Source organism: Batrachochytrium dendrobatidis, assembly GCF_000203795.2.
Source record: "Batrachochytrium dendrobatidis JAM81 unplaced genomic scaffold BATDEscaffold_2, whole genome shotgun sequence".
Classification (NCBI taxonomy): Eukaryota; Fungi; Chytridiomycota; class Chytridiomycetes; order Rhizophydiales; genus Batrachochytrium; species Batrachochytrium dendrobatidis.
This window is the reverse complement of record NW_006281100.1, coordinates 419,161-444,781: the sequence shown is the minus strand read 5'-3', so window position 1 is coordinate 444,781 and position 25,621 is coordinate 419,161. Positions and strand designations below refer to the sequence as shown.

Sequence of the window (25,621 nt, the reverse complement as noted above, 5' to 3'; positions counted from 1 at the left end):
GCGTTGACAAAACGCAGCAATTGTTGGATACAATCGTGTATCGTTTGTTTGGGAAACAATCAAAAACAAATCTTGAACAGCAAGAAGTTGCTGAAAATACTGTAAATTTTCAACCATCTTCATGGCTTGTTAATTGTGACTGTTTATTGCATTTGCTAGAATAATCAACACATTTTTCATAATAATTCAAACATACTAGCCAAGGAAGAAAGTGCTGCGTACAACATCTACCTGGCGAGATGTAGACATTTGCGGAATTTGCTCGTACTTTCCATGAAGTTTTTCACGAAGTTTGCGAAGTAGTTCTGTCATATTGGGGTTAGGATTCTCTCCCAAAACAGACAGCAGTGCCCATGACATGGCACCAGTAGCCGATCCATCAATCACTGCATCGGCAGATGTTTGCGAATCTTTGCAGCCAGAGAACATGACTACATCTGCCTCTGATGACTTTTGCTCAATGGTCTTTTTTCGTGCAGCTTCAGCATTGGCACTAGGCTGACCAGTCTTGGACTCTTTGACAAGCGAAACAGCCTGGAATGCCTCGCGCATAGCAGTCTCCTTGTCATTCTTGAAAAGAGCAAGACCAGCCTGCAGACCGTGCTTCAAAATTTCTTTGGTGTTGTCTTTGAAGGTTATCTCAAGATTACCATCAACAGAATAGGTGTATGGTAGATCCAATACAGATCCAGAGTGGCAGCAATCAAAAACTGCAGTGAGGCGGGCGCCTTTGGGCAAAGGATGAACCAAAATGGCATTCATTTCCTAATTGTTAATGTATAACAAGGTGAATTAGTATTTGATTGCCATGGAGAATTGGAACATCTAGTAAATTCTTACATCATCAGTAATTTGCCCAGCTTGTTCATGATCAAGTGGAACAATAGTCTGATCATAGCCACCTTCCTCGTCACCATCTGGGAAAAAATAAACTCAAATTTTAGCCTAATGAAACTACTAAAAACAGTACAGCATTTATAATGGCAGCTTACCAGTGTCTTTTTGGTAAGCACCATGACCGGAATAGTGAAGGAAGAATGCATCCCCATTCTTGGCACCAGCTACCAGCCAATGGAAAGCAGCGAGGATATTGGCACGAGTAGGAAGAGCAGCGGGGTCTTGCAGATCATCTGTCAAGACCTTGGACTCCTTAAAAATGCTTGTGGCACCAATATACTTGGACACGTTCTGAACGTCTTGAATACAGCCACGAAGAGCAGACTTGCTGCCAGCGTAGTTAATACCAATATACAGGGCCCTGGTCACTCGATCTGGGCTATGATTGGCAGCACCTCCAGCCGAAGGAGCCATGACTGGCAGCTATATGAACATGCCAAAGTATTGAACAAAAGTTAATAGATATAGCATACAGTCTATTCGATATCAAGCATAATTTATTAATAGGTTTGAAAGCTAGATATTGGTTTTACAGTCGTGTTCATGTAAATGGATCACTCCATAAAGGTACCAAAATAGATAATAAGCAGTCAATCCCATGAAATGATGGGTGTCATCAAATTCATCAAGCACTATGCCTTTTAAACTAAAACGCGAATGTATGAGATATATTTTAGGATACAAAGTGGAGTTTGTAGAGTTGGATTGACAATATCAGAACAATCAAACCCAATATCTGGATTGTAATGGATGAATCTGGGGTTAAACTTGGTGATCATACAACATATGATTATGCCAAAAGTGGAGGAGTGCAGATTCAAAAAGATGATTTCAGTTTAAACTAGTTTGTGCTATACAATGGACGCTGTGTTTGGAAAAGAGTTGAGAATGCCAATTAAAGGGCAATCAATATCTAGTAGGAAAGCACAGCGGGTGTTTAACCATTGTATATTTCAAAGCAAAAATAGAGGCAGTGCGACTGTAGGGTAAAGTGATCCATTTTACATGAATATGACAGTAAAACCATATCTATACCCAACAAGGAAATCACAAGAACTTACATTTTCAGGGGGAGCCTGACCTTGGCCAGCAGCTCTGCTCTCTCCACCTCCACCAGTAATCTTGGACAGAAACGGTTCGGCAGTATTGACCAGCTATTTTCCCACAGTCAAGATCCAAATGCAATAGCAGTGGTTAGTGGCGGCGATTCAAGTCCAGGGGCAAGTATTGAGCTGCCCTACTCAAACAGATGAAAATGCAGCATTCTATAAGACATGAGTTGTTACCTGATCAATATGGCTGCTGTCGACATTCTTGAGAGCCTCAGTTAGTTTTCCAAACATTGTTGATAGAATCAATTAGCAGATTGTTGAGTTTGAGGAAAAGATCGGATTCTAGAGCGCTTGAGGCTGTAATTGGCGGCCTGAGGTTTATGCGTTTGCGCGATAAATGATTGCCACATGGTTTCTACATTGCTTGCAATCAACATCGATTCAATTGTTCATTATCGCTTGCAACTTGCTCAGACTCCATGCAGTCAAGCCTGACACTATCTTTGTAATTCTAATATGGTTTTGGCACACCAACAGGTTAGATGTGTGCTTTCACTTGAGATATTTATCAATCCAACTAGAAATTGACCAAAACATTACTGGCTCCAAAATGATTGTATTTTTCTACTCATACAGCATGTTCATGAATGAGATTCGTACTATTTTGTATCTATATCCATCAACACACCCATTCAGTTTCATCACGTTTCAAAGTTGAGCAATGTTTCATTGACATTGCTTACCCAAAACCCAACTGCGGCTTTGGGCAAAATCAACGGGCCAGCCATCTTTTGTGTATAAATTCTGTCCAAAAAGCCTTTTTATCCCATTACATTCATCCACACTAATTTTTTATCCAATTAGCCATCACCTCATACCAACGCCGACTTTCAAATATAAATATAGCTTGCATAATTAATCAGTCTGGTTCTAGCCATGTCGTCGCTTGTCTCTGATATGTTGTCTGTTTTTGACGAGCGACTTGAAATCTTGCACTCTGAATCGATGCAGCAGATCCATAAGGTGAGCGCTGCATCCAAGTTTGTGGCTCAATCGCGACGAATACGGCAGAGCGAGGAACTGAGGGATCAATCCCATTACAGGGTTACCCGTTCCTATGCTACAGCAAATGGCTGCTTATGTAATTGTGAAGCTGCCAGGTCTATCTGCAATCACTCTAGCGCCAATGGTTGCGCTATATCAGCCAACAATAGTGCACTGGGTCCTGAATCTATATTGAATGGCAAGCATCTTGGTGCGGCAAGACATTCCACTGCTTTGTCTTGTTGTCCACAGCCAGAAGGTGGCTGGACTCCATCAAATCAGCCATGTCTATTTACATCATGTTTACAAATCGCTATTACTTTGCCCGGTCACTATCGCAAGCCTAGAACCCTTGGCGCTCTACGTAAATCAATTCCGGCAAAAACGTCTTTCTATTCTCAATAGTCTTTAGGTTTATATTCGCTGTGGGTGTTGCAATCATCAAAAAAGCTGAGATGATTTGTCCAGCCGCTGTTGGAGTGGAAGAAGCATGTTGGCGCACCTATTGTTCACCATATTGCGCAACTAATCGACTGAGAAGCATTTCATATCATGCGGGGTCTCTTGACAGATGTTTCGAACAAACAGATTGGCACCCGATCTGTTGTAAACCTATTGCGTAAACACGTTACAGAATCATTTTGCTGTTTTACAAAATGAAAGCGGCTGGTAAAGTATCAGCATCCAGTCGTGTGGGTGTGCCGGCCTCAAGCGATCCTGTTTTATGTCAAACTTGTATAGATAGTCCATCCAAGCTCTGAGTATCAACTGCTCAGTGCACATTGTGCGCCACAATCCTGTATTTAGGATCTTGTGCAGATCTTACCGTTCACAAGAAGAGCGGTCTCTACTTTTTGTCTTTGTTTAGCATCAACCTGTATAACGTGCAGATGCTCTAAAAGCGCAAACAGTTATTCACCACGTATGCAAGCGACAAACATTGTTGAACGTTTTTGGCTTGAGTTGCCGTTTGCTTCAACGTCCGTGGGTGACATATATTCATATCTAGCCATCACTATTTAATTGATGCAATGGCGCCAAACATGTCGAGCGATACGCATGTAGATTGCTTGCCAGATGGTACTACACGCTTGCCAAGTTTATCAACCAAATGCATGCTAGTCGATCTCCAGCTGCTCGTCTAAAAGAAAAGGCTTTACATACAACCCACAACGTAAACCTGCCTCCTCCAACCCCTCTTTCTCAAGCTTCTAAAGTACACTGTAGATTTGGTGGCGAGAGTCGCAGAAATAACAAGCTCAACCACATCTATATGGTTGGATGAAATTTACGCGAGCACCTCGACTGTGTGATATATACTGATGATGATCTGACTATTTTTCATTTCTCTGTTCGTTTTATCCCTTTGGCTGATCATCATGAATGAATAACTTGACGAATTACCTCGTGAAATTGACTTTTACTTAGTATTCCATTTACATGAATACAGCTGTTATACAAGCACATTCCAACAACTTCAAAAAATTGATGTTTTTATTGAGTGGCCAACATTCAATTTTTTCATGCGTCTACCAGAATATAGGTTAGGATTTATTGTCTATCACGACCGTATTCACATAAAATGGAACACTAAATGTCAATATATAATAAACAGTTATGCTTAGTTGGCGCCAATCTTACTGGGCAGCATTGTTTATAAACTCTTTATCGACTAGCCTACTCATTCTTGCACAAAAATACAGAACGAATGTTTACATCTCTGTTTCAATAAACTACACATCCTTTCAACCTTCAACTTTTCTTTTGCTAAACCAAACATGTGAAGTGAATATTAGATGATCGCATAGAAACAACAGTTGCATTCCTGAGATGTTCTGTTAAACTAGAGCGCAAACGTATCTGATATTAGGATATGACAGAGTTTTCTCAATGCCCTGGTTGTACCAGATATTCCTTGGTTGTGTGAAACTAACGTTTCCAATGACAAAACCAATGTCTGGACGTGGCTTGTGTAGTGGTAGTCGCCTTGCCTGTTTAGTTTCAGTTTGCAGTAAGGACAGTTTGAACCGGAGAAACAAAAGTGCTGTCTTTGGCATGCTTTGCACTTTGATGCTTTGCCTTGACCACTCTATTTCAAGAGGACGTTGAAATTGCCGTTTTAAAAAATGTTGGGCTTTAGCATTCAAAAGATGCTGTTTTAGGTACAAAATGATTATTAGGCAATGACTTTTCAGTAAAAGCAATCAGATACCACTTTTAATATTTATAGTATACACAAACAATGTGTTCGTATAGACTTGGATGGTCCTTGATCAATTAATAGTCAATAAGCCACTGTAGTACTTATTCCAGCCACCACCCATATTCTGGTAAACGCATAAAATATCGAAGCCCAAAAGATTTAAATAAGCAGTTTTCAGCACTTTAAAGCTTAATTTTTATCTACTAGACATCGGTGCACAAATCGTTTTGTTTCACTTGATATATATATTAAATTTTTTGTCGATTATTCAGTATCAAACATTATGTTCAAGTTCTATTTTAAATCGTATATTAGCCTACTGTTTTTGGCTGCCATTGTTCCAGCAACAGTCATGGGTCAGGCAAATTATCCAAAAGGTGTAGTTATGGCCAATGGAAATCCAGAATGGACTAAAGCCGTTGGCAGTGGCCTTCCCGCTGTAGACAGTAGCAATCCTTATGGTTGGGCCGACGATGTGATTGCATGTCCTGGCCCAAAGCAATGGGGTCTTACATACGATGACGGACCTAGGTAAATGTCATGGCTATCGATTGTGTATTTTTGAAATTTAATCGATTGACTAACGTTATTTTGTACTGATGGTTAAATCTACCGATCGATATTTTAGTCCCGAAACCCCAAAAGTACTCGATGCTCTTAAAAGTCATGATATCAAAGCCACCTTCTTTGTCGTTGGTGCTCAAGTTCAAGCCTATCCTGATATTTTAAAGAAAGCATACCAAGAGGGTCACCAAATTGGTAATAGTTGAACAATCACTTGATACACGTTGGACTAAACTAACAAGTAGATCTATTTGGTATGTCATACAACAGCCTTACACACATGGTCCCATAAATCACTTCCTGAAATCGATCTGGATAGTGCCATTGCTGAGGTTGTTTACAATGCTATGATTGTCAAGGATACAATCGGTGTTACACCCAAGTTCATTCGTGTGCCATGTGAGTATATGTAGTTTAATTAATGACACGATGCAATGTTTGGATAGTCAAGTGTATTAATTGTGTGTTATGGTTTAAATCGAAGATGGCAAGATCAACGCGCCGATCCGTAAGATGCTCCATAACCTTGGTCTTACTATTGTTGCATGGAATCTGGACACCAAGGATTGGAGAGACACTGCTCCTATAGTCGGTCTTATTAAAGAAAGAGCCGACAATGGTGATTCTGGTGTAGTTTCTTTGCAGCACGATATTGACGCAAAAGTCATTGAGCATATTCCTAAATCTATCGAGGTGATTGTAAATGGCAAGGCAGGATATAAGGCTATGCCAGTCTCTACATGTCTTGGACAAAAGGCATACGACGAAGGTTTCTGGACTCGTCTTGGTGCTGCTCCACCAAGTGGATCGGCTGCCTCTAGTCCTGCTGAAGCACCAGCTTCCGCTCCTGCCACATCTGCTGCTACTGTCACATCTGCTGCTCCTGCACCAGATTCTGCTGCTACTAAAGCCGCTACTGCTACTGCTCAAGCTAGTGGTACAGCTACTGCTCACTCATCCGCCGAAAGTACTCAGAAGTCCACTTATGATGCTGAAGCTTCACCAATATCATCATCTGCATATTCCATAGCCACTTCGACTGGTATATGCGTTGCGGCTGCTTTAACCATCATCTCGTCTGTTTTCTAAAGACCAGTTTATTATACATTTGCGGCTGTTTAAACTATGAAATAAATTCATTGTTTATCAAATGTGGCTTTAATTTACCGAATTGTGGAACTGAGAATTGTAAATCTGTATAGTATATGATATGGCAAGCCAAACATTGCAATATTATGGGTTCAGCTATACTATTGCTTTGCGACTCGATGATCCAGCAATATTTGCTGATCGCGGGTAAAAAAGCAACCGCCGGCGCATCTAGTGCCTGGATGATCACCTTGACCGTCTCAACGTTGAAAATGTCAGTCTATGGTTTGAGGCAGATGACATTCAAACTGTACAACTGAACAGGAAAAAGCATCATGTATGAATGCCGTATAATTTAGTGGCAAATGAATGTACAGCTAATCTAATGAAAGCTTGTTTTAAATTGTTAACAATGCCGCAAACACCCCTTAACATTCTGTAAAATAGCCGCAAAATTTAAAGCATTATATGGCTCAACGTGAAGATCCCTTGATAGGAATCCTTTAGCTATTGGCGATTTTACAGAATGTTGGCTTTACAAATTACTACATGAGCATCGATACATAAGTCAGTCGATTTCTCCATGCTTAGCTCTGCATCCCCAAACAGTAGGGATTGAGCATTTTGTAAATCCCTTTAATACTCCCTTACTCGCAAAATATAATGAAGAGCATAGCAGCCAGCCAATAGTCGTAAATTAGAATAGGGAGTCACTGCGCGTCGCCCAGCTTTAACAGCGATCCCTTATGCTTCACCGTCCATCAAGATATATAAACCTCGATTGCTCTAATGTGCAAGTTTATCAGTCGGGCATATAGCACAGGCATAATACTACAACTGATTAATACTAATTACTAAAAATCACTCTTTATCCATCATGCATACATCACACTCTAAGAACTCGTATGTCAGCGTACTGTTTTTGGCTGCCATTGTTCCAGCAACAGTCATGGGTCAGGCAAATTATCCAAAAGGTGTAGTTATGGCCCATGGAAATCCAGAATGGACTAAAGCCGTTGGCAGTGGCCTTCCCGCTGCAAGCGGAAAGGATTTTTATGATTGGGCTGACGATGTGATTGCATGCCCTGGCCCAAAGCAATGGGGTCTTACATACGATGATGGACCTAGGTAAATGTCATGGCTATCGATTGTGTATTTTTGAAATTTAATCGATTGACTAACGTTATTTTGTACTGATGGTTAATCTACTGATCGATATTTTAGTCCCGAAACCCCAAAAGTACTCGATGCTCTTAAAAGTCATAGTATCAAAGCCACCTTTTTCACCGTTGGTGCTCAAGCTCAAGCCTATCCTGATATTTTAAAGAAAGCATACCAAGAGGGTCACCAAATTGGTAATAGTTGAACAATCACTTGATACATGTTGGACTAAACTAACAAGTAGATTCATTTGGTATGTCATACAACAGCCCTACACACATGGTCCCATAAATCACTTCCTGAAATCGATCTGGATAGTGCCATTGCTGAGGTTGTTTACAATGCTATGATTGTCAAGGATACAATCGGTGTTACACCCAAGTTCATTCGTGTGCCATGTGAGTATATGTAGTTTAATTAATGACACGATGCAATGTTTGGATAGTCAAGTGTATTAATTGTGTGTTATGGTTTAAATCGAAGATGGCAAGATCAACGCGCCGATCCGTAAGATGCTCCATAACCTTGGTCTTACTATTGTTGCATGGAATCTGGACAGCAATGACTGGAAAGACGCTAGTCGTATAGTCGGTCTTATTAAAGAAAGAGCCGATACTGGCACTTCTGGTGTGGTTTCTTTGCAGCACGATATTGACGCAAAAGTCGTTGCGCAGATTCCTAAGTCTATCGAGGTGATTGTAAATGGCAAGGCAGGATATAAGGCTATGCCAGTCTCTACATGTCTTGGACAAAAGGCATACGACGAAGGTTTCTGGACTCGTCTTGGTGCTGCTCCACCAAGTGGATCGGCTGCCTCTGCACCAGCCTCTGCTCCTGCTACTGCACCCGCCACTGCACCAGTTACTGCTCCTGCTACTGCACCGGCATCTGCACCAGCCTCTGCTCCTGCCACTGCTCCAGCATCTGCACCAGCCACTGCACCAGTCTCTGCTTCAGCACCAGCATCTGGCAAGGGTACTAAAGCTCCCATTTCTACCCAAACAGCTGGTGCCCAAGATAAGGTTGTTTCTGCCAGTGGTGCCATATCTCAAGGCATTTCTATTACCGCTGGTCTTGTTGCAATCCTTGCCATTTTTGTCTAGTATCTCAATGTTCCGTTGATTGCATTCGAATAAATCTTTTAATCATTAAATTTTGTCAACTTGATCAAAATGCTTAAATAGTGTGCTGTGGTTTAGTTGATTGTGTCTAGATTAGGTGTGGCTACATAGTTGCTCCCATTGTTTATTCATTATGAAAATATTGGTTTATAGAGCACCGTGGTGATGTACTATTGAGTATACATGCATCGTGAGTGTTGGGTAATAACAATTTACAATAGAACTTGTACGAGTATTCTTTCAAACGTACCTTTTTCTTGTATCGTGTTGTGCATCCAATAGCCATGACACCATCACGGATCGAGCATGCATACAAATGGTTCAGTGTTACATGTGTTGGAACTGGTAAGATGTACGGATCTTGGTTAGATACATTTTTTGAATTAAGCAGTACTTTTTGAAGATGTGCTGGGAGCATTGGAGGGGGTTCAAATGGCAGTGTCTCGACAATATTACGATGCAATTTGAGTTGGTTATTGCGGAGGTAAGCAGGTATTTCCGAAGTGTATGATTCAATTGGCGAATCTGGTCGAGCTAGACCATTCAACAATCCAAATCATGGCTGTTAGTGTATGCCAATACTCGACTGGTCAACACATGATACAAATGATACAAATGATGCATACCGTCTCCTTCCAACTCATCGCCAAGCTTTGATAGCCCATCTAGTCCATCCCCCTGCTGATCGCCATCTTCATCGATTACTTCTAAATAGTTTACTAAATTTCCATCAGGACCAGATGTAATGGGAAGATCCTCGGAACACTTCCACTCGTCATCAACTATGAATTTAAATCTGTGTGTCCCAGGCGACATATCAACCACTGTAGAAAACTCATCCGTGCTGGATAAAACAGCAAGTTGACATCAAAAAGCAAAGTAAGCCATCATCACATTGGAATAGAGCAAACCCAGCACTAGTTTTACTTTTTGAATTACCTTCGCGACAGTTTAACTTTTTGCTTCCAGTTATTAAAAGTGCCTGTAAGATATACTGTCCGACCTCCATGAGGCCAATTAATCATGATAGGTATGAGCCGTTTTTGAGAATCAGACCGTGTTAGTGGGGCCATTAGGCTAAACCCCGAGTTACCAAACGAATGCATAATCCGCGCCGAGTTTTTATAACTCTGTTCGCCTTCTGGCTGAACAAACGGTTTAGCCTTGATATTGATTCCGTTGATGTTTCTTCCTGAATATTCTTCAGACGGATCTTTTGTGCTACTGCTACGCCGCCTTCCGGAAAACAGCCCAGCAGATGAGCTACTTTCCAAAGTATTCGTTCCCAGCCAAGGAAATGCAGACAATGATGAATGAGTACCATTCGACACAGGCTCAACAGCAGTCACAGGAGCAGAGGTCGACATGGATATATCCAATGGCTGAATCTGAAGATGCTCGGCCATGTCAGCTAATTTTGCAATAGATCGTGACCGCTTTGACATGAGAAATCTTCCAATCCAACTTGACGAGGTGGAATCGCCTGTGGCCGACACAGAATATATTTCGGATAGTGCCAGAGGCGATCCAGCAACAGGCGAGGCTTGAACTAATCCAGCCGTCCTAGATATGGTTGTTGGAATTGCTGTTATCTTGGGCGGTGAATGCGCACACGTGGATGCTTTTGGAGTAGTAGTGCTAGAATCGCTAGACTGTGTAAATGAATTGGAGGATGGAGTAGTTAGATTTGACAGTGCAGGGTGTCCTACTATATAACGCTGTGTTCCATCTGATGTTGCTACAGATACAATGGGCATAGAAGCAGAAGCCCCCATTGATGAATTGCTGTTACCAGGGATACTTGAATCATTGATGGGTCGTTGTGCATGAAGTCCAGCTGTCCATCCGTCATTCCGCTTATCAACAGCAGTGCCAGCAGCACCATTTTTCAACCCATTCTCTACCTCTTCAATAGAAGCAGTGTTTCCCATATATCAGTAATGTTATAACAAGAGTAGCAAGGATGGCGATTTTCAAGCTAGTTTTTTAAACGCCTTGAATGTGGAGTGTCGGATAAAGTGCAAGCAGCGTTACTGCTTGAAATGGCAATTATCTTGCATTCTACATACAATTTACAGATTGTTATCGCTATGCATAATTCAATGCCATTCTCGTGCTGATTCTTTCCATGCAAACCCGACACGCTATCCAGTTTATCAGGAATGAATGAATCCCATGAATCAACAGCCAACCTACAGTCTGGAGATTGATGCATATGTTTATTTTGTTAAAATCTAGATTCTGCCACGAGTAGTACGACGCACATCCATCAACACATCTGACTCGATCTCATCTGATGCAAGCACTCCCCGATGCCATGCAGTGCAATCAAAAAAGAATCCTGCACCCCATGACACGAACAAGAAAAACAGCCAAGCCATTAACCAATTGAAGTTTGTGCATCCAGGCAATGATGCACCTGTGCATGCGCCTTGGACGTTTACTAGTTCAATGATGAATCCAAATATCCATCCAAGAGTCATAATGGCGTCGGCAATGGTTTCGATTGTGAGGATACGGCGCGATGTCCATGAATGAGAAAACCACGGAGATACGTAGACTGCTATTAATAATCCTGAAACAACTGGACTGCAGATGGCAAAGATGCTAGAATAGCATTATTGGTTGCAAAAAGCTAATGGTTAAAACACAATACAGTATATGGGCATGACAATATGGATAAATACTGCTAAAATAACAATATTTCTAGAGCATGATTACGTGGAATCTTGTATCCACGTAACTATCCAGACTGGAAAAAGTAAACTTACAGCATGGCAGAGTTGACACCTCCAAGGTTTTTGGAAGCAACCAGACCTATATCTTGAGATCCAATCCAATAGTACGACACAAGAGCCAGCATAATCTGAAAGCATCGAGCAGAATACCGACCTTGCTTATCAATAGTAAAGTTTTTATGGTCGCGATACTTTGTGATGCTGGCTTCAAGATTCCATTTCACAACATTGGATGCGCTTTTAGCTTTACTGGCCACTTTGGATTTCATATCCTTAAAAGATGGCATTTTGCTCAAGCTGGGGTTTAATGACTGCTGTAAATGGGTAGGATAAGGTGTGCTTTAGTTTTTAGAAAAGATTGAAATAATTGGGTTTAACCGTACAACTATTTTTATATGATTCACGTGAGAAAGTGGCAACCTCGACACGTTGGAAAAGTTTATTTAGCCTGCTTATCTACACATCTAGCATATCCATGCTCATGTACGCATAGCCAAATCAACCCATCTCATTCATCATTATAAAACGAAAGATCCATGCAAGTAAAATATAGTTCATGGGACGCCACATGCTTTGAGTTGGGCTGCCAGATAAAGCCCATGAAGGTGGAAGAGTACCAATTCCTGATGTAGTGGGCATTGGCGATGCATTTGTCCGGGCACCTACCACAACTAGAGTATGTTGAGCAGATGTCAAAGGTTCTGGACTTGGCATTAGTGTTCCTGTCCGAATGCTTGATGTGGTCATTACCGACAACAGAGTGCTTGTAGTAAGTGCTACTAAAGTTGATGTGGGATGCAAACTCGTCGAGCTTATAGTTACGGACGCAGATGAAGCTGCAGCCTCCATGTCCTGGGATGCCTTGCATGTAGAAAACACGGACTGGTTTTGTATGGTAGCTTGCAACTGCAACTGTGGATCATCAGGACATACTGTATAGCATTGCTGTAGTTGCTGATTTCCAGTGCACAAACATTGATAGTAAACCAAATCAGGAACACTTACAACCTTGCCATTGCATGCTGCAATAGCAAGACCTGCTGTTGTAGTACATGCTGAATACTCGGCAGGTTTTGAACAAAGACGAGGTTGAGCAGTTGTTTTGCCAATCCAGTCTGAAACCATGATTGTTGTAGTCAGGATTGCATATACTACATAAACTGAATGCATCGCTATCCAACGGGTTTGTAAAAACGTATATAGCAGTTGAATCTGTCATACTTTGAATCGTTTATATAAAGATTTGCATATATTTCGTGAGAGCAGCTATACTTTGTAGTTTTCATTTGATAAAGTCTATTTAAAGTGGTCCATTTTACGTCAATATGGCTGTAATGCGATTAGCATGTTTGATGTGAGCTGATTCTCATTGAGCCCATCTTTTGTATTCACTGCCTTTTTTGGTTTGAAAAATACAATGGTGAGATATTTGGTAGCCATACACTGTACGATCACCAGACTCGTGCATTGTAATCCAGATGTTGGATTCAATTGTTTTCAAACTGTAAAACTATTTTACAAACTCATAAATACGTTATAATCCAGAAAATAAAGTGTACACTCAGAAATGTAGTTATGCATGCCAATCACCGGGAGACCAGTAAACTTTAAACATTTATTCCATAAACCTGACTGTTTATCATACTTTGACTTGTTTAATGTTCCATTCTGCGTGAATACAGCTGTGAAATAAATGAATCAAAAACTGATGTTCATTTTTAAATCGCATTGTAGTATTGGACAGATTCAACAGAGTAGACGTGATTCAAATTACATTCAAATGACCTCTAGTAAACTTTAAACTGCTACCATCCAATCGTAGGTCGAACATACACATACAACTCACCATGTCGTGATCCATGCATATGAGGTTTATCAGCAAGCACAGGAAATAGTTTGTCCCGAATAGTAGATCCAAATGTATTACCTCCCTCGGCTGCACCCGACGCTCCATCTGAAAATAGCAAGGCTGCGTCTGTTTGCTTCATGGTTTTAAAGTTTGGTAAAGCGCATCTTCCACTACTCAATGGAACGAGTTGAAACGTCAAAGTTTGTGTCGAGAGTGGCAAGAGTTTGTAATTCATCTGTTTATACCCTGCAAAAACAAAATGTTCCGATGATTCCATATAAGATAAAAGTTCAGCGAGATGAATGGTTGTGTTTTGAATCGTATACCGTAATTCAAAGGGTGTTCCCACTGCCAGATCTCCAGGTATGGTGGCATTGATTCGGAGAATCTCTGGAGATAGCTTCGGTTCAGGCATATCAAGAAAAGTACAGGTCCAAGCGCCTAGTGCAGGCTTCAATCTGCGCCATTTTAAAGCAAGACGACCAATATCAATCTTTAAACTTGTAGAAAGAACATCTACCCGTGTAGTAACTCGAAAGGCGTAACCCTGGGAATGTCCCTTCAACCACTCTTTGGAAGTTTCTGGCTGAGAAACCGGCTCAACTTGAACGGCTGTGCTTGACAGGTTCTAGCAAATAGTATTGTGATTAGATACTGGTTTCAAAATTGATTCATCGCGCTTTTTACATACAGTATTGTCAAATTTAAATTACAGTCAACTCAAAAGTAGCACACCTGTAGATTGTCAACATTCAGTTCTGCATGTTCAACTTCAATCTCCCATTTGCCGATCATCCGCACAGTGGATGTAAGCAACCACTTATATGTCCGCTGAATATCCAACTCAATATCATCAGTACCACATAGTATGCCAGTAGGCGAATCTATTGGCAATGCAGCTGTGCCATACTGTGCAAGTTCTGAGCTAGTTTCAAATGGACACTCGCATGATATATGTCCATCTTCAGTGCTGCACAGCTTTGACAAAAGTCGAGTATCTGTCAAATCAAGCATAGATGTTCCAGGAAAAGCAGAGATTGTAAGAGGTGCAGAAGCAAAGAAACCATATAAAGTGGTGACCAAAACACGAGGTCCTGGTTTAGATTGAACTCGTAGATAAAAGACAGAATCAATTGTTGCATTGGGCTCGACTGTGCCCATATCAATTTGAAGCATCGAGTTAAAATGTTGTGGGGATGATGGCCGCTCCAAACTTATATATGCCTTGTCATCAAATGGTGTATCAAAATCGACTTTGTTCAATGCCAGTCGTGAATGGATGTCTGGCGCACCATCTTAACATAGTAAATGTATTGTCAGTCATTGTTTACACTGTAAGCAAAATCGACTATTTACAACTCAGTCCGGCTATATCACACTCCAAATCTTCAAAAATAGATATTACCTGAATCTGAGCCAAAACAAACTCTGCAACTTATAAACAGATGCATTGATTCAGACTCTTGGTTTGTCAAACGAATAGTAATAGGAACCAGCTCGTCAATGTATCCTGGTGAAACAAATGAATATTGGTGGGATACTTTAAGCTCGCGTTGATCAATTCTAAAACATATCGAGAATGTTAAGATATAGACACAATTATCTGATACAAAGATTGAAAAAACAAAATAATATGCACATAATTTGGCACAATGCACTACCTTATGCATGAAAGTTCTCCAACATTAGGTAAACCAATATATCGTGGAATAGATTCGCCAGCTGGCAGTATAAGCCATTGCCTTTTAGTAAAAGTTGAGGGTCGTTGTTGAATATTGAATATCATAGCCAACCGAATAGAAGGAGATTCAAGAATGATTGATACGGATATGATTTTCAACTCCTGATTCTTGGATGCATTTATCACACCCTCAAATATTTTGCTTGTGCCCGTAATAATATTGATTGGAGCATACTTTACCCAATACAAACGACCACCTTCTTGAGGAACAGTGGTGTATACGGCATCACAGCAATCAATCAACTCAATGGGTCGAGCAGATGCTATTTCAGTCTGCATAGATGTAGGCTCGTTTGAACTAAGCGGTAACAAACACATATCGTATTCGCTGTTGGAAAATTTTACAAGAATACGATTTACTGGTAAATAGCAGCGTGACGATTGTGAGAGTGCACGAGGAAGTGCTGACAAAACTAGTTGATAATTAATGCTTTCCAACACATGTGCTTGTGAAGTTTTAAGCTGAACATTGCATTGGAGAAAACTGGTCAATTGATCCATATCAAGCTGGACATCGAGAACACCATCAGGTCCGAGAGATGTGGCCTGAGAAACATTGCCTTGCAAAATAGTTTGAATTTCCAAGAATATTGCTTGGCGATCAGAAACCAAGGGAGTGAGCTGGTGGCTAAGCAGTTCCACAATAGATTCCAAGGCAACTGCATGAAGTTGAAGCTGAAGCGCACATTTAATCATCCATCGATTAATGGATGCCAAAATAGTGAACCAACCCTCCTTGCGGTAGGTCTTGCCGATACGATCAAAAAACTTGAGCGCCATATCGTACTTTTTACCCTCTTCATATACTCTTGCAATATCAGATGCCAGATAAAGCGTCATACGGCTGCTCTTGTACTTTTTAAATTGTTCATATCCTTTGGTTAGTAATTCGATTATATTCATGGTGTGGTCCGTTGCATTTTCAAGATCCAATGGAGTAGGAGGTGGTAAAGCTATATTCATTACATGGGGTGTTAATACTAGAAATCAATCCTTTCATTGGAAAATAAGATACAAAACTCACAGTCTACAGAGCTACTTCGACTGTGATTTCTGACACTTTGACGACTCAATGTTCTACTTGGCATAATGGACTAATAGTGGGTAATTATGAAAGCAGCTGCGTTAGAGATATAAAACAAATACACTATACCATGCATACACCTTACAGCAATGCCTTTTTTGAATTTATTCCATCGCTCTTCAGCGCATCGAGCAGCCAACACGTAGTAAAACCCGGCATGCTGAACCGTGAATACAGGATTTACGCTGCTAAATGGACTGAACAAAGACGTTGCAGCTTCACCAGCAATCAAATTAAGCCCGGTATTTGACACGGTGTTTAAAATAGACTGAGCTTGATTCGAGGCAAATCCAGGAGGTGGATAAGGCAACACTAGTTGGGTTTTGGACGATGCAATTTCAATGAGTTCACCAAAGGCACGATATTGAGTGGATGCCCATGCCCAGTATTGGAATGAACCTCCACCTGTTGTGTTTTTAAGGTGTCCAAGACCACTAACGTTACTTTCATCGTTGGCAGAACCATCAAATGAGGCTGTTGTAAAGGCAAATTCAGGAAATTCTCGACAATGAACAAAATGCTTATGAAGTTGAACTAGAGCGTTTACAGTATGTCCACAATAAAGAAGCAGCTTGAACATCTAAAAAATAGCAAGTTTTAATGTGACTGAACGTGAACAAATTCCACGATCAAATACTTACCTTGATGCTTAGTGAGTCTGCAAATATGCGTGCTTCTGTCCATCTTAGAGAGCCGGGAGTGATTTCTGCCGAACCAGAATTTCCACCACCTGGTGCCAACGTTCCGCCAAACTTTTGAGATTGGTGCAATATATTAATGATTCCAGTATATGCTGTATCATAATGTCTAGTAATGTATATGGAAAGCATACATTGCAAAATGTTGGTATATTCAATGCTATGATGTACAGGATATTTTTACTGTAGCAATAATCTAAAATAAAGCCCAATGCAAACCACTTACCTAATCGCAGCCTCCAGATCCTGGCGACACTCGGCAAAAAACCCAAGTTTAAAATCATAGCGAACGCTCCATGCCTGTGATGATAATGGCCGAATATGAGGATTGGCCTGTAGCATAGATCCAGTTGGTTTTCCAGTTGGAGAAAGCTTTGCTCTTTTTCGTTTAATTCGCTTCTCGTGCTCTCGATAATATACCGAAGTTATTTCAAGTAGACCTCGCTGTAACCTATATAATTAAAAAATTAAACCATGCTTAATGGACAGAAATGTAGGCGATTTGAATAAGCATGCCATTTGGTCCTACCCTTCCACAAATGGCACAAGGTCTGGAATATTGCCATTTTGGGAATAGGCGGATAGAGTAAACTGGTGCTGACGATCTATCATGGAAGCGCGACGAATATATGACAAACGTTCATCTACAAATGGATCATCTACAAACAGCCGATGACCAACAAAAACACAATGAGAAATTAAACATGCAAGGATTGTTTTGAACAAACCAAGCCATTCAAGATACCTGGATGAAATGTTTTAACAATTATGATAATGGCAAACTTTAAACCAGCCTCATGTATCTGTTTTCTAAATATTATTTGCAAGATTGAGATTATATCAGAGCACGGTTCAGTGCATTAACGATAAAGCATGGATTGATGATTGAACACATCAAAAGTACCGTTTTTCGTTGATTTCATTAGCCAAAATTTGGTCACGATCTCGCTCTAGTCCAGAAATCTGTTGTACTCCCAATGGATCGTTTCGATTGACTTGCTCGACGGATTCCCACAAGTCATATATCCCAACCACAACTCCTGGAACCAACTCGCGATGCTTGCTGGGCCAGTGCGGTGTTATGATGCCATCAGGGTATAGCAACGAGTTGGGGTTGTTTGGAGATAAAGACGACATGTGGGTTGTTCCAATTGTTTTAGAAATCAGCTGGCGCTTTGGGAATGCATGGGACTGGAGATACAGGTGACGATGGTTTATTCCAGATCATCAGGCATATATTTGACAAGAGTTATTTCAGATGGCAGGATTAATACAAATGGATGATTTTCTAGTAGATGTTTAAATGGATAGATTGAAGATTTACACAGTAGTTGACCAAGAAACGAGACAAGTATGAGCTGAATACAGATAGGAACAGCACAGACCTTGTCAACAGCCATGATTTTATATAATGACTTTGAAGTGGGAGAGTCCCAAAGACCAATGTTGTTCTTTGCCGTGAGTAGAGTCAGTAGAAGCTTTCTGACATGAGCAGAAGTCTGGTCTTGGACAGCCCGCAGATACATGGGCGAGTTTTTATCGACATCGACGGGGAGTGGAGGCAGGACAGAATAGCACGACAGACCCACCACAGCAACCAAAGGCACTTGATGCAGCACAAATTCAAGAGGATAAGACTCCATGTGTGATGACAGAAACTGGCTTTGTGTGTGTCGATGGTAAGTGCAAGACTTGCGCCATTCGCATCGCAACGCTTGCAAGTCAGTGACGGGCAGTCATTCCTACTTTATCCCATCCCATTCCTACTCAACCATGTCTCATTCCTACTCAACTATGTCTCACTCCTACTTGATCCCACTTCACTCCTACTTTATTCCATCCCACTCAAGTATTCAACCTCGTATGTCTTCATCACAAATAACCTTGAATTCAAGTCTCTTTATTCATTGTCATCCCACTGGCGAGTTGGTCTCGCTTCCTACGCATTACGAAGCTTGGCCAATCGTTCATTAAGTGCATCGTGTTCCTTCTCAACTGTCGCTGTCCCAACAAGCGATCCTGCCCCCGCACCCGGCATCTCCATCTGCAACTCCAATCCATTCTCATCTGCAACTTGATGCATCAACTCCTCCACTTGATCTTGCGGTGTCGTCAGTGCTGTGGTCTGTCCCATGGCATTCTCCATATATTCTGTTTGCACATCCAAATCCTCAAACTGCTTCTCAAACTTATCCATCACCATCGATATCTAGTTGTTCCATTTAAACCATCCAGTTTGGTATAAAGATTTCAGTAAAAAATGGTTTGATCACTTTAAAAATAATACGAGTACTAACCTGATCTAGATTCATGCTCTGCATTGCCTTGTCCATGCCCTTTACAACTCCTGCCATGGAGGATGTGACTTTACGCATGGTGACTGCTGTTTGAACTCGAGATGCCACTGCATCTATGCGAGAAGACAGTCGCAGCAAATTGAGTGACTCGTTCTTTTTCCGGATCGCATTTGCTGCATAGATACGGGCACCATCCATATTTCCTTGTTGGATCGCCTAAAATGCATTGGTTAGAAAGTGTAAAGTTGAGATTTGCAGTCGTGTTCACAAGAGTATACAATAAACAGCTAATCCCAATGACATGTTTCGTCTCCTGGTGATTGACATGCATAATTGTATCCTGACACATACGATCCCTGTTCTCTTGAACATATGGAATTAAGATACAAGAGGAGTTTCCAAGACTTGGCAACAGTCAAATCCAGTGTCTGAATTTGAACGAGTCTGGTGATTGTACATTGTATGCCAAAAAGAATAGTCTGTTCAAAACTATAGTTTGTCATATTGTGAACATTTGAAAGAACTGACAATATCAATTTCTATCAAGTGTAACAAACATTTAACCATTGTCTATTCCAAAGCAAAATACAAGTTCCATTTTACACGAATACGGTGGTAAAATAAACCTTTGATGGATCTCAGACTCTATTTTATCCACTAGATAGTTTATCTTGAAATAGAAAAGTACACATAAACCACAGTTTGATCATTAAAAGTACCTTTTTAAGCTTTGCCTTTTCATCAGACTCATCCTTGGTGCTTTTCTTGGATTGACGCTGTAGCTGTTTTGCTGTAAACTAGACATTCCAATGGGACCAGATAATTCATTGCAGATGGGTTAGAATGATGGAGATTCAAAGGTTCGCATAAGATTAAAAACTCTGCTTCAGCTGCTAAAGTGTACCTTGAGGTTAAATAGATTTTCTGTAAATATACAACCAGAAAAGACGGTTAGTTTGTAATTCATTATAGAAACATGGGTTTACACATGCTAGATTCCAAATCAATTGCTGCATCAGAAGTTGATGGCTTTGTTGACCAGCCAAGCGCAGTACACCAAAGCATAAAATACAGCATGCACATGCTTTTTGAAAAACAAAGACGTTTCTGCTAGCCATGCCAGACCACTACTCAACTCTCCATAGCTGTATATCGACTGAATGCTGAGTGCATTACATTCAAGCCAGGAAATGTATGAACATAATCACGTGTCGTATACTCACTTTCTAATCATCGACTTGTTCAAGATTGGCGATTACACGAAACGACTGCTAGCTCAAGCTATGTGTTCGTGGTTCAATACGTGCTGTTATCGACTATTAAATTGAGGATCCAATATTGATTGTCGCATAAAGCAATCATCAAACCTGTATTTCTATCAATGTTTTTTCAAGAATTCTTTCTCTTGAATATTCAAAATTCTTGGAAATATATTTGGATTCTCGCTGATAGTCCGCTCACCACTCTTGCTAGATACCACTCTCGTATCTGTGTGCTTCAGGTCTTACTGCGGATCTACTCAATTTTTTACTTGTGATTCTAGTATTCAATCCACTATATTGCTTCATCGACTTGACACTCGCTCATTTTGCAATTACAACAATCTCGATAGAATGTCCGTCAACAAAAAACAATCGACGCTTGGGTATGTGTCCGTTACTACTGTATCGTTTAGTATTTTTGGCTGTCATGCTGGTCTGGAAACTAGCATTTGGCATGCTTCCATTTTAAGAAATTCTAGATCCATCAATATTTTATTCTGCTGGCATCAAATCTATATTGATTCATCTGACCTATATTGCTTATAGACGATTTTTTGGAACATCTGCATCCGTTTCAGCACATCCAAAACTGCCACTCTTTCCAAAAGAGACTGATAGTTCATCCAACATTGAAAGCAATACTTTGAAAAAGTCTCCAACCAAGTTCAAGACAAAAATACTGGATACTCTTGAGAAATCAACTGCAAAACCATCTTTTTTGAACGATCAGGAATGCGAGTCGACCAACAGTCCAATAGATACTCTTGAACCAAACAGTGATCTTGACAGCTTGGCTCCAACAAAAAAGTCGAAACGCAAGGTAATTCAGTCCGATTCTGACGTTACATCTGACGACGCTAAAACAAAATCTCCAAATTGTAAGTTGTTCACCTTGTATGCAGTTTAATGCTTAGAATAAAAGATGAATCAGATACTTTGCAATATTTGAAATCTGAGCGTTTATTAAATTCAACTTTAAACTTTAATAATTGATTTGCTGGCTTTCCTTTAGACAGTAGCAGCTCCAAAAAAGACAAATCATTGCAAAAGTCTAAAAACGTGAATTAATGCTTCATTTATCGGGTAAAGGCACCGTGCTAATCCAACTACTGTCCAGCTAACACTTGTTATTTCTATCTGTTAGATAAAGCCATCCAAAGTACCAAAATCGGATAATGCTTTAAATCAGGTAAAGGTCGTGTGTTTCATTGTTTCTAGCTGCTGTTATACTCATTTGTATATGATTGATGAGCTATTTTTGCTGACATACTTTCTCATTAGTCGAGTGATGAATCTACAACTCCATCCTCTGTAAAAAGATCCTGTAAACTGTCACCCAAAACTAAACCAAATAAAAAAGTGCTGCCTTCAAGCCCTGTTAAAGAAACCGATCAGACCGGGTAAAGTTTATTGTGTATTACTGTTCATAGTTATCACAGCTAATATTGGTGACTTTAGATTGTCTTCAAACTCGGAGTCTTTTCTTGAAAACAAAACAGATATTACCGAGTCCAAAAAAAGTATTATCAAAAAGAAGAAAGAGTACGGTGTTTTTCTTGACTATCAATTCATAGCATTATTCTTAAACGGCAATTCATTTTTGTATTATTAATTTGTATCTCAGTGTTTTATACAGTGCTCTTTGTGACGCATTTTTAAGCATTGAAGCGACTACCAAGAGGTATGGTACTCTGGTATAAATACTTTCAACTACTTGATTTTGTAATTTATCATGACAAACAGGCTGATTGTTTTTATATTCAGACTGGAAATTCAATCTATTTTGTCAAATTTCTTTCGCGAGGTAATTGTAGCATCTCCCGATCAGCTTATCGAATGTGTCTATCTGTGTATCAATCGAGTAAGTAATTGAAATCATGCAATATATTTACCCAATTTGCATAGTCAAGTTTTCAGATATCAACAGCTTTGATTTGTGCTGTGTTTTAGATTTGCCCAGAATACGAAGGAAAAGAGCTTGGTATTGGCGAATCACTACTTATCAAGGCGTTGGCTAATGCATCTGGACGAGACGCAAAAAGTATCAAGGCTGAGATTGATCAAGTTGGCGATCTTGGCAGTGTGGCACAGGTAGCTAGTTTTGCTCAATATACTGTTATTTAATCTTGTATGGGTGTATGTTTCTATTTGGTTTAATATGTGATTGAAATATCGTGTACATCCGTGTAGAGCAAAGGATATCAAAAAACTCTTTTCAAGCCAAAACCATTGACTGTCACCTCTGTGTTCAAAACTCTTAAAGAAATATGTAACATTTCTGGCCAATCGGTATTTGAATTGCTTTTTATGCTATTTTTACGGAGCGGGGTTGAATATTTATGCTAAACGATCTTCAACTCTTTGTGAATAGTCTCAGCAGCGCAAGATTAATATTATTCAAAAAATGCTGGTTTCATGCCAGGGATCAGAAGCCAAATATCTCATCAGGTCTGTATTGTCTATTATATTTGCTAATAATGGATTTAGATTTGTCAACCTTTATACGTATTAATATTGTACGCTTTTAGATCTCTTGAAGGAAAACTTCGGATTGGACTTGCCGAACAAACTGTGTTGACATCACTTGCTCATGCCTCTGCACTAAACGAATCAAGTACATTTACTACCCTTGTATACAATCGATATTTAAACCATGCGTTTTTAATCTCCAAAACTAATCATATGCTTATACTTGTCGTTTTTTAGCTACTATCAAGATGTCTACTGAAAAAAAGGCTGCACTTTTGGCCGATGCTACTGTAATGATCAAAAGCGTATATAGGTAGCGCATGCAATACTTTTACCATTTATACTGAAAGCATATAGTGAAAACCTTGAATTTTAATGCATGTTTAATATTTAAAACTAGTGCTATTCCCTCGTACGATGCGATTATCCCTGTACTTTTAAAGTATGGTTTTAAAGAATTGTCTACCCATTGCCATATGACTCCAGGTATCTACAAAAGCTTTGGTTGTTTTCTAGCCATCAATATGTTTATGTTATTTTGTTGGATGCACTGAAATAGGTATTCCAATGAAACCAATGCTTGCGCACCCTACAAAAAGTTTATCTGAAGTGCTGGATAGATTTGATGGTATGGCGTTTACTTGTGAATACAAGTATGATGGAGAGCGTGCACAGGTATGACAGCACTATACTTGCTACTCAATAGGATGGATCTAATACAAAAATATATAGCGCGCTAACAACCATGCACCAATAGATTCACCGACTTGAGGATGGACAAGTGATTATCTATTCACGCAATTCCGAGAATCTTTCTGGAAAGTATCCAGAGGTGCTGGAGCGAATTCCCAAAGTATGGCATTTTTATGACTGCATGGTTTTTTTACCATTTTCATTTTGCCTTATACTTTTGACTATTCATTGTAGGCTTCCAAGGAAAACATCAAATCATTTGTACTGGATTGTGAGGCCGTGGCTTGGGATGTGCAGAAAGAGTGTATATTGCCATTTCAGGTTCTGAGTACCAGAAAACGAAAGGTACACCACTCGAGGCAGCATTAGTCAATTAGATATTTGAAATCAGTCTAACGTTGTAGCGCTCTGCCATAATTTTAAATAGGATGTTAAATCAGATGATGTTCAAGTACAAGTCTGCATTTTTGCATTTGATTTGCTGTATCTTAACGGACAGGTAAATATAAAGCTTGACTACAACTTTGCAGATAAAAAACAGCAATCTTACTGACACTCTCGTCATTCAGTCTATGATTACAGAAACGCTAAAGCGCCGACGAGAGCTTCTTCATGAAAATTTCGTTGAAGTAGATGGACAGTTTCAATTTGCCAAGCATATGACATCAAACAGTGTAGACGAGATTCAAATATTTTTGGATGACTCGATCGTTGGTAGGATAGATGCGTTGTGCCTTGTTTGCCATCTATTTATGTTTGAGCCTATGATTATTTGGGTATGCATAATACTCATACAATTTTGCTTTTGATGGATCCAATGGGCTACAGGAAACTGTGAAGGATTGATGGTCAAGACGTTAGAGAAAGAAGCATCGTACGAACCTAGCAAGCGGTCGCGTAACTGGCTCAAGGTTCTGTAATGCGACATGTAAATATTTTATCCACTTCTATTAGTATTCACATCGCTGAACATAAATCACTCTGAATGCACATGCTTTTAGGTCAAAAAAGATTATGTTAATGGACTTGGCGATAGTTTAGATTTGGTAGTTATTGGCGGGTTTATTGGTCGTGGCAAACGAACAGGATGGTATGGCGGATATCTCTTGGCGTGTTTTGACCCCGATCGAGAAGAATATCAAACCATTTGCAAAATTGGAACTGGGTTCTCTGAAGAAGCATTGGCTGAGCAGGCCGAGTCATTCAAATCTCACATTATTTCAAAACCAAAACCTTACTACAGATTTGGAGATGGACCCAACGTGCGTCCTGATGTGTGGTTCGAGCCTACACAGGTTTGGGAGATCAAAGCAGCTGACCTATCTATCTCGCCTGTGCATCAAGCTGCAGTTGGTCTTGTTGATCCACAAAAAGGAATCAGTTTGCGATTTCCAAGATTTATTCGGGTTAGGGATGATAAGAGTCCCGAACAGGCTACATCTGCTTCACAGATAGCGGAAATGTACAATGCTCAGAACATCAATACCAACGAAGCCAATGACAAAAATGATGATTTTATGGATGACGATTTTTGACTAGGCTCAAATGATCGGATTTGAAGAAACGCCATAACGATTTGATTTAACTCGTATTGCTTTATACGAGGCTTTATAATTGTGAATGAAAACTAACATTGAAACATCAATAAAGACATTTGCA

At 40.1% G+C, this 25,621-nt stretch overlaps 10 protein-coding genes across 10 annotated transcripts; 4 read left to right on the top strand and 6 right to left on the bottom strand.

Moving 5' to 3' along the window:
• Window positions 1-195: 195 nt before the first annotated feature.
• On the bottom strand, window positions 196-1,311 carry BATDEDRAFT_9780 (uncharacterized protein; the record flags this gene model as incomplete). Its single annotated transcript, XM_006676484.1, has 3 exons — window positions 196-765; window positions 841-917; window positions 993-1,311. 3 exons carry the CDS (start codon window positions 1,309-1,311, stop codon window positions 196-198), a joined length of 966 nt encoding a protein of 321 aa, XP_006676547.1.
• Window positions 1,312-2,885: 1,574 nt separating this feature from the next.
• On the top strand, window positions 2,886-3,398 carry BATDEDRAFT_22770 (uncharacterized protein; the record flags this gene model as incomplete). Its single annotated transcript, XM_006676556.1, has 1 exon — window positions 2,886-3,398. The coding sequence occupies one exon, from the start codon at window positions 2,886-2,888 to the stop codon at window positions 3,396-3,398; it is 513 nt and encodes a 170-aa protein (XP_006676619.1).
• A 2,150-nt stretch (window positions 3,399-5,548) lies between these two features.
• Window positions 5,549-6,849, top strand: BATDEDRAFT_86498 (uncharacterized protein; the record flags this gene model as incomplete). Its single annotated transcript, XM_006676954.1, has 4 exons — window positions 5,549-5,727; window positions 5,825-5,955; window positions 6,031-6,159; window positions 6,245-6,849. The coding sequence occupies 4 exons, from the start codon at window positions 5,549-5,551 to the stop codon at window positions 6,847-6,849; spliced, it is 1,044 nt and encodes a 347-aa protein (XP_006677017.1).
• An 877-nt stretch (window positions 6,850-7,726) lies between these two features.
• Window positions 7,727-9,113, top strand: BATDEDRAFT_22768 (uncharacterized protein; the record flags this gene model as incomplete). The annotated part of the gene is made up of 4 exons (XM_006676555.1): window positions 7,727-7,977; window positions 8,074-8,204; window positions 8,280-8,408; window positions 8,494-9,113. The coding sequence occupies 4 exons, from the start codon at window positions 7,727-7,729 to the stop codon at window positions 9,111-9,113; spliced, it is 1,131 nt and encodes a 376-aa protein (XP_006676618.1).
• Window positions 9,114-9,381: 268 nt separating this feature from the next.
• On the bottom strand, window positions 9,382-10,165 carry BATDEDRAFT_4916 (uncharacterized protein; the record flags this gene model as incomplete). Its single annotated transcript, XM_006676413.1, has 3 exons — window positions 9,382-9,665; window positions 9,758-9,975; window positions 10,071-10,165. Coding segments are annotated over 3 exons (597 nt in total), but the record flags the coding sequence as incomplete, so codon positions are not given.
• A 1,168-nt stretch (window positions 10,166-11,333) lies between these two features.
• BATDEDRAFT_34377 (uncharacterized protein) lies at window positions 11,334-12,156 on the bottom strand (the record flags this gene model as incomplete). Its single annotated transcript, XM_006676718.1, has 2 exons — window positions 11,334-11,738; window positions 11,903-12,156. The coding sequence occupies 2 exons, from the start codon at window positions 12,154-12,156 to the stop codon at window positions 11,366-11,368; spliced, it is 627 nt and encodes a 208-aa protein (XP_006676781.1). The 3' UTR covers window positions 11,334-11,365.
• Window positions 12,157-12,367: 211 nt separating this feature from the next.
• Window positions 12,368-12,994, bottom strand: BATDEDRAFT_86594 (uncharacterized protein; the record flags this gene model as incomplete). Its single annotated transcript, XM_006676829.1, has 1 exon — window positions 12,368-12,994. One exon carries the CDS (start codon window positions 12,992-12,994, stop codon window positions 12,368-12,370), a length of 627 nt encoding a protein of 208 aa, XP_006676892.1.
• A 566-nt stretch (window positions 12,995-13,560) lies between these two features.
• BATDEDRAFT_34376 (uncharacterized protein) lies at window positions 13,561-18,884 on the bottom strand (the record flags this gene model as incomplete). The annotated part of the gene is made up of 12 exons (XM_006676717.1): window positions 13,561-14,346; window positions 14,454-15,013; window positions 15,124-15,281; window positions 15,380-16,412; window positions 16,484-16,553; window positions 16,629-17,123; window positions 17,185-17,350; window positions 17,468-17,692; window positions 17,771-17,900; window positions 17,987-18,051; window positions 18,146-18,432; window positions 18,627-18,884. 12 exons carry the CDS (start codon window positions 18,882-18,884, stop codon window positions 13,675-13,677), a joined length of 4,119 nt encoding a protein of 1,372 aa, XP_006676780.1. The 3' UTR covers window positions 13,561-13,674.
• Window positions 18,885-19,180: 296 nt separating this feature from the next.
• On the bottom strand, window positions 19,181-20,505 carry BATDEDRAFT_86593 (uncharacterized protein; the record flags this gene model as incomplete). Its single annotated transcript, XM_006676828.1, has 4 exons — window positions 19,181-19,450; window positions 19,539-19,754; window positions 20,258-20,335; window positions 20,443-20,505. 4 exons carry the CDS (start codon window positions 20,503-20,505, stop codon window positions 19,181-19,183), a joined length of 627 nt encoding a protein of 208 aa, XP_006676891.1.
• Window positions 20,506-22,532: 2,027 nt separating this feature from the next.
• On the top strand, window positions 22,533-25,497 carry BATDEDRAFT_9401 (uncharacterized protein; the record flags this gene model as incomplete). Its single annotated transcript, XM_006676445.1, has 14 exons — window positions 22,533-22,661; window positions 22,751-22,891; window positions 22,991-23,089; window positions 23,172-23,248; window positions 23,329-23,414; window positions 23,507-23,582; window positions 23,670-23,755; window positions 23,829-23,944; window positions 24,027-24,146; window positions 24,206-24,307; window positions 24,390-24,461; window positions 24,532-24,676; window positions 24,791-24,873; window positions 24,964-25,497. 14 exons carry the CDS (start codon window positions 22,533-22,535, stop codon window positions 25,495-25,497), a joined length of 1,866 nt encoding a protein of 621 aa, XP_006676508.1.
• Between the last annotated feature and the right edge of the window lie 124 nt (window positions 25,498-25,621).